The sequence below is a fragment of the Myxine glutinosa genome, chromosome 1, assembly GCF_964187855.1.
Source record: "Myxine glutinosa chromosome 1, kmMyxGlut1.1, whole genome shotgun sequence".
NCBI classification, from domain to species: Eukaryota; Metazoa; Chordata; class Myxini; order Myxiniformes; family Myxinidae; genus Myxine; species Myxine glutinosa.
Genome location: NC_136261.1, coordinates 94,935,455 through 94,947,758, shown reverse-complemented (window position 1 = coordinate 94,947,758; position 12,304 = coordinate 94,935,455). Strand labels below are relative to the sequence as shown.

At 41.2% G+C, this 12,304-nt stretch overlaps 1 protein-coding gene across 1 annotated transcript in view; it reads right to left on the bottom strand.

The window, feature by feature from the left end:
- The window catches only part of LOC137426526 (sister chromatid cohesion protein PDS5 homolog B), a 253,471-nt gene that overhangs the window by 205,357 nt on the left and 35,810 nt on the right, over window positions 1-12,304 (bottom strand). The window contains exons 7-8 of the mRNA XM_078774894.1: window positions 6,426-6,506; window positions 2,484-2,624 (exon numbers count right to left, since the gene is read on the bottom strand). Coding sequence (XP_078631020.1) covers window positions 2,484-2,624; window positions 6,426-6,506 — 222 coding nt within the window. The remainder of the gene's footprint in view (window positions 1-2,483; window positions 2,625-6,425; window positions 6,507-12,304) is intronic.

Sequence of the window (12,304 nt, the reverse complement as noted above, 5' to 3'; positions counted from 1 at the left end):
TGACGTGGCGACCCAATTTTCAATAGGCTACTTCCTTATGCCCAGATACACCCACACACCCGATTAGAAGTTGGTACATCGCTTATTTTTCAAGATATTCCGCTCACAAGGTTCAGACATACATGGCGGCGGTGTGGAAGTGTAAATTTATGAAGCAAGTAATTTCTATGAGCCACAAGCCTGCTTTCCTAGTCTGCAAGTTTTTTGTGGTTTCCATGCAAAATTTGGGATCTCCTACAGTAGACGAATTATCTCCGACGCTCTGACCAAGTGACACTCTGTCCAAGTTCATTTGCTCGAGAAAAGTAAAACTCTTAGAATAGGCAATGGTAGATCGCATATTGTCATGGCAAAATCATTTATGACTGAGGGTAATATGTAATACAGATGGGATGTTTTTGGAAATAATGTAATGTTAGATCGAGTATGTCTTATGGAGTTATCTAAGCAAATTGGAGAAAAGATATTGTTTTCTTGGTAAATAATTAAATAATATAACTGACGCAACAATGTCTGACCAGCTGCCTGGAATAATTAGCATCCACTAAATTGCTCTACAAATCCCATTGTGATTCTAAACTAGTGAATAAAACTACCATTGTTTTAATAAATTAGATGTAAATATTTGTAAGGTGTGTCCCCTCCCACTTTTGCCTACATGACTTCTGGGGGATGGTAAATCACGTATCCATCATCAATTTTAATGTTACAACTAGGCTTTGAGAAAAATTGTGTATGGAACTATAAAAAAAATTGCGTGCAGTGTTGAGTTTTAAAATAAAACTAAACTGAACAACGGTTCGGAGATAATATACCTATAAATTCATACAATTGCATGTCGGTTTACTCCGTCTGGGTAACGATAAAAACTCCATGTAGGTTAGCTCTCTCTGGATCTCTGATAGGGGTTCATAACCCCTTACTTATGAGGAAAAGATGAGTTTGCAGATTGGAAAGGATGTGATTGTCATAGCTACTGAGTGACCTTTTTATTAAATAAGGACTTTCTTATTTCTATGCCTGTTTGTATATTTTCTACATATTAAATCATAAATGTCCCTGCAATGGCATTATAAAACGTTGCTGCAAAGTTATAATAACGTTATGATTGATAGGGTCTTGGCGCCGAGAAGTCTCAACCAAACACATTCTTCTCATTAAAGGATTTGTAAATGCAGATCTGCTCCCAGCGGGGAACACTCCCATCTCAAGATTTCACTCGACCAATCACATTGTATCCCCCGATCCTTGCTCCCTCCCACCCAAACTTTGCCCAACCAATCCTACTGCTCTCCTCCCTTCTCTTCGCTCCTCCCCCCTCCACTTGCTCCTCCCACTTGAAATTGTATAAGAATCAGAGCTGATGTCCAGTTAGCAGGATTAGCACCAGAATTGTAAGATGTTGTAATGTTGTACTTTAGGATTTTCACTAGGTTTGTAATGCTGTACTTAGGATGTTTACTTGGCTGGTCGATTCTGTATGTTTACACTGTATGTTAACTGTATTCTATGCATGCTGGTGTTTGGTATGACATTCCTTTGTGCAGCCCTACTGTACCAGGATTTCACTTGGGAGCTTCTGTGATGTTGACTGTATACTGTGCATGCTACTGTATCCTTATGATGTTTTCTTTGTGCATCCCTACTGTACCAGGATTTCACTTGGGACCTTCTGTGAATCTTGCAATGTGCTTTTGTGAATTGTAGCATGCTCTTCTTGGTTTGATAAGGGTTATTGTTTTCTTGCTGTGTATTTCTTTGAAGACAGGAAGTGTTGTCCTCCTCGGGAATTAAAATTTGTGACTCTCTTCTGACATTAGATTTTTGGTTCATCTATTACATACTACTGTAGGAAAATATCCCTATCAGCGGCCATCTTGGATTTTGACGTGGGTTGCACCCACACACCAAATTTGAATGTGGTCCTTCGCTTACGCATGCACGTACGCACGCACGCACGCAGGGATGGACGGACGGACACACGGACGGAGGGGAAAACCATAGTCCCCCTTTCGCTCCGCGTTGCGACGGGGGACAAAAAATTCATACTGATCGGATCAAGTGTTGTACTTGTCAAATTATGACGTCATAATGGAGGCACCTATGACATAATCATTAACATATTTTATTCCCCATGGAGAGTTATTTACAATGAGCCTTGTTTCAATTTTTTCCATTGAACGGTTTCAGAGTTATAGAGGTGTAAAGTTTTTCCAAGATGGCGTCCATACCATGTGACATCATAATTATGAATAAAAATATGCACAGGGGGAGGCGCTCCTATCGTAAAATTTCGTGTCAAACGGACCAACGGTTGCCGAGAAAATTAATGTTAAAAATACAGACACACACGTATGCCACATGTTCACCACATCCACACGTACACAACCGAATGCCTAACCCTGCTTTTCGCTTTGCGATTAAATAAGAGTTCAGGAAGCAAACACAGTATAATCTAGTGTGAAAATTCAACAAGATGATACCTTGAGACCATCTTCAAGCTGGGGCAGGAAAGACAGTAGAAGAGCACCATCAATTTTATAAAGTTCCAGAATGAGATAGTAAGCATGTTCTGCAACCTCAGTCAAAGACTCGTTTCCCAAGATGACAACTTTGTAGAGCATCTGGATAAGACAACAACAATTACTCACTGGCACCTGCAATCAGAATTTCAAAAGCCTTCTCCACCTGCTAAACAAGCTTCCTTAACTCATCCAACACCAATATCATTAACAGATTTAGTGTGATGCTCATAAACTGAAGATCTATTTTTACACCTCAGTGATTTTGTTGTTAGCATTGATTCTATGGCCATACCAAAGTAAATTTGTGAATGTAATTACAGAAGACTTGTTAGCATGAATAATCCTTGAGATTCTTCTTCTTCTCCTCCTCTTCCCTTTATAAGGGTGAGGTTCAATGGTACCAAGCTTCTGCCCTGCCTTGCCCATGATACTTCTCCACTTCCCTGTATCCTCAGCCACCTCTCTCCACTCTCCAACTACCCCCACCTTACTGATATCCCTCTTCACACAATCCTCCCATCTCAACATTGGTCTACCTCTTTTACATAAAATAATTTCAGAAAATTTAAATTGTCATTTCTTCGTCAAAATATTAATATTTTGGTTTCATCAAAATTTGTCTGAAAGATCATCCTTTTGAGAATGAATGAATGAATGAATGATCGTTTTAAGGCCACTTTTCCCCGCTAGAGCGGGGGTTAGCCTTGCGGGCCCCATGACAATCATGGTTCCCTGTTTGAGGCAATGTTTTTATGGCCGGATGCCCTTCCTGACGCCAACCCTTGGTCACGCTCTTACGATGCGCGCAGGGTATTTGACAAGAACTTTTGAGAATCGTTTGGTATTATTTTAGTAAACTATTATTATTACTCATGTTACTCCATTCCTTTGATTATGAAACAATCAAGTTGGTCACTTCCTCATAATGTCCCACAAAAGATTTATCCATTTATGTATTAAATAATTGATACAAATGTATAATATTTCATTGAAAATAGTTGTGAACCAAGAACAGGATTATTTGCATGCTATGAAGTGGTTTGAAAGCTTGTAATTTCATTCAAAGAATCCACCATTTTCTTGGACTCTTCTCATGGAGCAAGGAAAATCAGAGGAGTGTTGGTTTTTTTGTTTTTTTTCCGTATACATACAGAATCGAGGCTCATGTAAGAGCTCACACATTGAACATGAAAACATGCACAGACACATAAAACATGCAATGAAGGGAGTGGGAGACAAGGGGGGAGAGAGAGAGAGAAGCACACAAACAACAACAGAAGAGAACAGGGACGTTGGTAGATCTGTGGAAGGGGGAGGGCTGGGGGTAAGGGGGAGGGGGTACACGGTATAAATCAAATTAACACTTTAGGAATTTCAGGAAAGAAGTTGGGGATTGAAAGAGGTGGATTTGGGGCGTTTTAACGGGGGTATAAAAGATCAAGGCTTTGGATGGAGGAAGATAAGAGATGGTGGTGAACAGCTGTTTTTAAGACCTGGAGGGAGGAGAGGGATTGAAGAGAGTGGGGGAGTTTGTCCTAGAGGCGGGAGAAACGAGGAATGAAGGAGTGAAGGTGAGCAGAGAGTCTTGATTTTGGCAGTTTCACCAGAAAGGGGTTGCTGGCAGATCTTGTGCATCCTGCAGGAATATTTGGGGGACAGAGCACAGACAGAGCTGGGGGAGCAAGGCCAGAGAGGAGTCGGTAGAAGACAGAAAGACCACCTACCAGCCTGCGGTGAGAGAGAGAAAGGCCCTCAGAATCAGCTTCATCGCAGGAGATTCCAATGACTGAATACTTTGGTTACAACCGCGTGAAGCCGAGCTAGGTGTGAGGCAGGGGAGCCAACCCAGAAAGGAGAGCAGTACTCCATCAAGTTGTGGATAAAGGCTTTGCAGGTAGATAAGAGTTCAGGTGTACCAAGAAAGGTTATTTATGAAGGCCATCAGAAGATGTATAATTGCAGCCCCACACAACACATTTTACCATTATTAAATCTTTCCTGATTTTGCCCCCTTTCCATGCTCAGGAAGGATAACTTCATCTTTAGAGATGCAGAAAGCGAAGGGCCATTGATGTTGTACCAGCGATGTCACCAGGTATAAGCTGCCGATTAGATGCTGCAAGCAGGGCTGGGTGAACTTGATGAAATAAATAACACCAAAGGAGAAATATATAAGTTGAATCAAGGCTACTGGAGATGTACAGTGCCTTCAGAAAGTATTCACACCCCTTGACGTTTTTCACATTTTGTTGGGTTACAGCCTGAATTTGAAATAGATTAAATTGAGATATTTTGTCACTAATCTACACATAATACTGCATAATGTCAAAGTGGAGTTTTTGGTATAGAAATTTTTTACAAAAATAGCTAAAAATGAAAAGCTGAAATGTCTCGAGTTAATAAGTATTCCACCCCTTTGCGATGACATTCCAAAATGAGCTCAGGTGCATCCAATTTCCTTTGATCATCCTCAAGATGTCTCGACAACATGAATGGAGTCTACCTGTGGCCAATTAAATTGATTGGACATGATTTAGAAAGAAACAACCTTTCTATGTAAGGTCCCACAGTAGACAGTGCATGTCAGAGCAGAAACTCCATCATGAAGTCCAAAGAACTGTCCATAGAACTCCAATATAATTATGAAGAGGAATACATCTGGGGAAAGGTATAAAACAATTTCTAGAGTGTTGAAAGTTCCCAAGAGCACATTGAGCAACCAGTCAAGAATGACCCTGGTTAGGGAGGTGACCAAGAACCCAATTACCACTCTGACAGAACTACAGAGTTCCTTGGCTGAGATGGAAGAACCTGCCAGGACAACAGTCTCCGCAGCCCTTCACAAATCTAGGTTGCATGGGAGAGTGGCCAGATGGAAGCCATTCCTGAGAAAAAGGCACATGACAGCACACCTCCTATCGTTTGCAAAAAAGACAGGTGAAAGACTAAGAGCATGATGCAAAATATTATTTAGTCTAATGATGAAAATTGAATTCTTTGTCCTGAATGCAAAGCGCTACGTCTGGTGGAAACAGAGCACAGCTCATCATCCATCTATCCCCATTCCTAATGTGAAGCATGTTGGTGGCAGGCTGGTGGCAACATGATATGGGGATGCTTTTCAGCAGTGGGGACTGGGAAACTAAGGATAGAGGGAACAATGAATGGAGCAAAATACAGGCAAATCCTTGAGGAGAACCTGCTTCAGAGTGCAAAAGACCTTTGACTGTGATGAAGATTTACGTTCCAACAGGACAATTACCCCAAGCATACAACTAAAGCAACACTGGAATGGCTTCAGAACAAGAATGTGAAAGTCCTCGTGTGGCCCAGCCAAAGCCCAGACTTGAATGCCATCAACAATCTGTGGAAACACTTGAAGATTGCTGTTCACTGACACTCCCCATCCAACTTGACTGTGCTTGAGCAAAACTGCAAGGAAGAATGGGAGAAACTCCCTAAATCCAGATGTGCAAAGCTGATACAAAACATACCCAAGAAGACTCGAAGCTGTAATCACTGGCAATGGTGCTTCTACAAAGTATTGACTGAGTGGTTTGAATACTTGTGTAAATTAGATATTTCAGTATTTCATTATTAATTATTTTATAAAGATTTCTAAAAAAACAACTTTGACATTATGGGGTATTATGCGTAAATCAGCGACAAAATAAATCTCAATTTAATCCATTTTAAATTCAGGTTGTAAGAGTGTAAGACAATAAAATGTGAAAAAGTCAAGGAGTGTGAATACTTTCTGAAGGCACTGTATGTAGACTGCAGCTTTGTATTTGGGTGGAAATTTGGGATTTGAAAAAAAACAAAAACTTTTTAGGCCCTTGAAGGCAAATATAATAATTGATAATAATCACCTCAATATAAGATATCATGAGGACCTACATTTGTAAGATGGGGTTCCAGAAAGCGTGCTGTTTGTTTGAACAGACGCGTTACCAGTTCTTTGACAACAACGTCTTCATCCTGAAAACAGATGCATCACTTTAACAAATATATCACATGGATAGAATGGACATCATCAAACAGGCTGAAGTCTCTGCTCATAAGGGATATATATATACTGAAACGCAAAAGAAACTTACCACCTTTGAAACCTTTAAATATCAACAATAACACTGCGTGTAGTAAATGTGTGAACTTATTTGTGGACAATAGTGTCCTCACTGTCAGACAAAACGGTCACGGATGGTCACTTGAACCTTCAATGGTCACTTCATAGCACAGCTGTTGAACAGCCGTTTTGACTGTCAGTGATTAGCCAAGGGGTACGGGATGATTTTAATGAGCTGCACGTGATGTCTTGATATTGGCTTTAAAAAGGCCAGTGCAAAATGGGCATTTCAATCAACATGCCACAATTGTCAAGGGATAAACGGCAGCGTGCCCTGGGCATGCTGCAAGGCGGACTGAGCTACCGTGAGGTGGCACATCGCCTTGGCTGTTCACACCAGACGATATCGGCCCTGGTGGACAGAGACAACCTCCACAACTCTGCAGATGACAGACCTCGATCAGGGAGGCCAAGAGTCACCACTGCAAGGCAGGACAGGCAGATGGTCCGAAGTCACCTGCGGGATCGATTCCGTCCAGCATCCCGCACTGCGGCAGAAACTCCGGGGCATGCAAACCATGAATCTCCAATGATACTGCACGAAGACGACTGCATGACTATGGTCTGACTGCCAGAAGACCATACAGAGGCCCCGTGATGATGGCTGCCCATCGCCGCAACCGACAGAGATGGTGCCAGCAGCATCAGCGGTGGACCTTGGCGCAGTGGAACGAGGTCGCTTTCAGCGATGAGTCAAGGTTCTGTGTGGACAGTCCTGATGGGCGTGAGCGTGTCTGGAGAAGAACTGGCGAGCGATATGCCGATTGTTGCATGCGTCAAGCCAACAGGTGGGGTGGCCCAAGTGTGATGGTGTGGGCCACCATATCAGGCCGGTACAGGATGCCACTGGTGGTTGTGGATGGGAATCTTAACACCCAGCGGTATGTGGATAACATCCTGCGACCTCATCTGCTGCCATTCCTGCTAGACCACCCAGAACTGAGAACCTTTCAGCATGACAATGCTCGTCCCCATGCTGCTCGCTTTACCACTGCATTTCTCCAAGGCGAGAACATCAACACCATGCAGTGGCCTGCGTTCTCCCCTGACCTGAATCCCATAGAGCACCTGTGGGATGAGCTTGGGAGACGCGTAGTTGGCAGGGCCAGGACATGGGCAGAGCTGCTTCAGACATTGAGGAATGAGTGGGACAGAATCCAGCAGCAATCCATCCAAAGACTGGTTGGCAGTATACGCCGACGATGCACTGCCTGTATCCAAAACAATGGTGGCCACACACGCTATTGAAAGGGGACTGACATTGCACCCTGTGCTGTTCTGTACTGTAGAACAAACTGATGAGATGGTGTGTCTTGGTCAAAAACTTGACATGTCATCAATAAAATGCCAATGTTTCAATTAGCAATTGTTGGTTTGTTTTATTTTGAACTGTTACAATTTTATTACATTTCAAACAAGTGATGTTTCTTTTGCGTTTTCGGTCTTTTTGAAGTTGGTCAAAATGGTCAAATCTTTTGGTCAAAATGCCCATTTTGCACTGGCCTTTTTAAAGCCAATATCAAGACATCACGTGCAGCTCATTAAAATCATCCCGTACCCCTTGGCTAATCACTGACAGTCAAAACGGCTGTTCAACAGCTGTGCTATGAAGTGACCATTGAAGGTTCAAGTGACCATCCATGACCGTTTTGTCTGACAGTGAGGACACTATTGTCCACAAATAAGTTCACACATTTACTACACGCAGTGTTATTGTTGATATTTAAAGGTTTCAAAGGTGGTAAGTTTCTTTTGCGTTTCAGTATATATATATAGCATTGAACTTCCGTTGAACTTGGGGACGACTAAGAAGAAGACCTTTGTTGGTTCGAAAGCTTGTCGAAAATTAAAGATCGACGTCCTGAAGCTACGTCCACGTCTGATTTAATCTCCCGATGATATATATATATGTGTGTATATATATATATATATATATATATATATATATCTATATCTATATATATATATATCTATATATATATATATCTATATATATATATCTATATCTATATATATATCTATATATATATCTATATATATATCTATATCTATATCTATATATATATCTATATATATATCTATCCATCTATCTATCTATCTATCTATATATATATATATATATATATATATATATATATATATGTATATATGTATATATATATATATATATATATATATATATATATATATATATATATATATATATATATATATATATATATATCTCTATCTATATATATATATATATATATATATATATATATATATATATATATATATTATATATATATATCTCTATCTATCTATATATATATATTATATATATATATATATAATATATATATATATATATATATATATATATATATATATATACAGTCACGTGAAAAAGTAAGTACACCCCGTGTAAAGTTTTGACTTTTTCAACATATTTGAACATACAGCTATTTGATCTTCATTTCAACAATATTGATAGATAAAGGTGATATAATATAACAAATATCATGAAACCATTTACATTTTGTAGTCCATTGTATAATTGAAATAAACATAAATGCAAATTTCCGCATGTGGAAAAAGTAAGTACACCCTTGGCTCTAAAAGGTGGTATTGCCCCCTTTGGCAGAAACAACCTCAAGTAGGCGTTTCTTATAACTGTCTACCAGTCTCTGACATCGACTAGGATAAATTTTTGCCCACTCCTCCATGCAGAATTCTTTCAGCTGTGCGATGTTTGAGGGGTTTCTTGCATGCACAGCTCGTTTCAAATCCCCCCACAACATCTCGATGGGATTTAGATCCGGGCTTTGACTAGGCCATTCCAGAACCCTCCATTTCTTTCTTTTCAGCCATTCCTTGGTGGATTTACTGGTATGTTTAGGGTCATTGTCATGTCGCAAGGTCGACCTTCTGTTGAGCTTCAACTTTCCGACAGATGGCCTCACATTATCCTCAAGCACCCTCTGGTACAATGAAAAATTCATAGTGGATTCTATGATAGTGAGCTGCCCAGGCCCTGATGTAACAAAGCTGCCCCAAACCATAATATTTCCACCACCATGCTTTACAGTTGGTATCAGGTTCTTGTGATCAAATGCTGTCTTTGGTTTTCGCCAAACATGTCTTCTGGTACTGTGGCCAAATAGCTCTACCTTTGACTCATATGTCCAGAGCACATTGTTCCAGAAGTGCTGGTCTTTGCCGAGGTGTTCATTGGCAAACTTGAGTCTTGCCCTGATGTTCTTTCTGGACAGCAAAGGTTTCCTCCTGGCACACCTCCCATGCAGATAAAATTTGGGCAGCCTCTTTCTAATGGTAGACTCGTGCACTTTGACATCAACAGTGGCAAGAGCTCCCTGTCGGTCCTGTGATGACATTCTGGGGTTCTTAGAGACTTCTTTCAACATCTTGCGGTCTGCTCTCGGGCTGAACTTGCTGGGGCGGCCTGGCCTGAACAAGTTGGCAGTTGTTTGAAATCTTCTCCACTTGTAGATGATCTTCCGGGGAGTCGAATGATTGATTTCAAATTGTTTGGAGATCTTTTTAAATCCCTTCCAAGACTCGTAGGCATCTATAACCTTCTTCCTGAAGGCCTCAGAGAGCTCTTTTGATCTAGGCATGGTGACACCGCACACTTCAACAACAAAGAGCAAACAAAACTAAATGTCTGAGGTTTAAATAAGACAGGTTCCTCCAAGATCCTCTCTAACGATGTTCTAATCATTTGCACCTGAGCTGGTGCACCTGATTCTAATTTTAGGTATTTGAAGTAGTGATAAATGTAGGGGTGTACTTACTTTTTCCACATGCAAAATTTGCATTTATGTTTATTTAAATTATACAATGGACTACAAAATGTAAATGTTTCATGATATTTGTTATATTATATCACCTTTATCTATCAATATTGTTGAAATGAAGATCAAATAGCTGTATGTTGAAATATGTTGAAAAAGTCAAAACTTTACATGGGGTGTACTTACTTTTTCACATGACTGTATATATATATATATATATATATATATTAAAAATCGTTAGATTAAATAAGACGCGGACGTAGCTTCAGGACGTCGATCTTTAATTGTCGACAAGCTTTCGACCAACAAAGGTCTTCTTCTGAGTCGGCCCCAAGTTCAACGGAAGTTCAACTTGGGGCCGACTCAGAAGAAGACCTTTGTTGGTCGAAAGCTTGTCGACAATTAAAGATCGACGTCCTGAAGCTACGTCTGCGTCTTATTTAATCTAACGATTATTTATTCAATACAAATGAGACGCCCTGCTCGTACTTTGGAGTTTCTACTATTTCTTACAGTTATATATATATATATATTGTTGCGGATATGAGATTGGCCTCCATCCATATCCGCTTGTAAATATTCCCCTATTTCCCCAATACTTCCCAACTATCCCCAATCCCCCATTCCCTAGTCCCATTTTCTGTAAACGACACTCTGTAGACCCGACCTTCCCTTATTTCCCCCATTAAATGTCGCATCCAGGTCCACCGCATCTCACGTAGACAACTATAGGACATTTTGCTAGTTATTCTTAGTCTATGTCAGTTAAGGACTCGTTTCCATTAATTCTGACTCTTCGTTGCACCAGAATGTGATTGTATGGCACCGTTAGAAAGTTTAGGACCTCCCAATACCTCCCCGCAGCTCTTCCTCATGGTACAACAACTACAACAACAGCGGCGGCGGCGCGGGGAGTGTGCATCCTCACTCCGGCTTGGTTAGCCGCCATTGAACATGTGCTCCGACGGGGTTACCACGCAGGGGCTCGCTGTCAGCTCCTCGTCAAGGGCGGAGCCCAGTAACCCCCCCGCACCCAATAGAAGCGGTGGACTGATTCCATCTGGGGCGGAGCTAACGAGCCGAGGGCGTGTCACTCCCCACTGGGCATGCGCAGGAAGAGGGAGGTGACGTCAGATGCGCCTCAGCTTGAAGGAAGAGAGACGCCACCAACCAAGCGCTGAATACCTCCCCGCATCTCTGGACTGGACCGAGCTGTATCCTGTCCCTGAGCCAAGGTGCACCTTGAGCTATTGACTGCCTGCCCTTCCTTGCCATCAATCCCTGTGTAAGTCAGTCTTGTCCCGTTTGTCTGTGGTCTGTCAGGGATAAGATAAGACTGTGTCTAAGTGCCCATCTTTTCTGTGCTTTACCTCTTTCCGTGTAATCTACCCGTTTCTGCATCACCAATATTATATCCTCCTCCCGAGGTCTTGAGAACTGTACCCCTTGTGTCGTTGCATTTATCCCAGCCGTTGTGTCCTTTCCATCATTGATTTAGCGTAGCGCGATTCGGCCAACGTTCGAGTGGAATCGGGCGGGATAGGGTTCTAATCGGGGAGTAACTGTTCGGACGCGGTAATACCAAACCGCTCAGTAAACTAACATCTAAAACCGCGTCTGTAACTATATATATATATATATATATATATATATATATATATATATATATGTCAAGTAGTAGATTTGTTATTGCCTAAAGTTCAGTTATAGACGTTGGGTGCTAATGTGTTGTGATTTGTATGATGTCTAAAAGTGCTGTTTCATAAAGTGGATAAAGGGTTTTTGCTTCGTTTTGGTTTTGGATGAGGAGGGGCTTGGAGTGAGGTCATGCTGAACGGGTTGTATACGTGTGC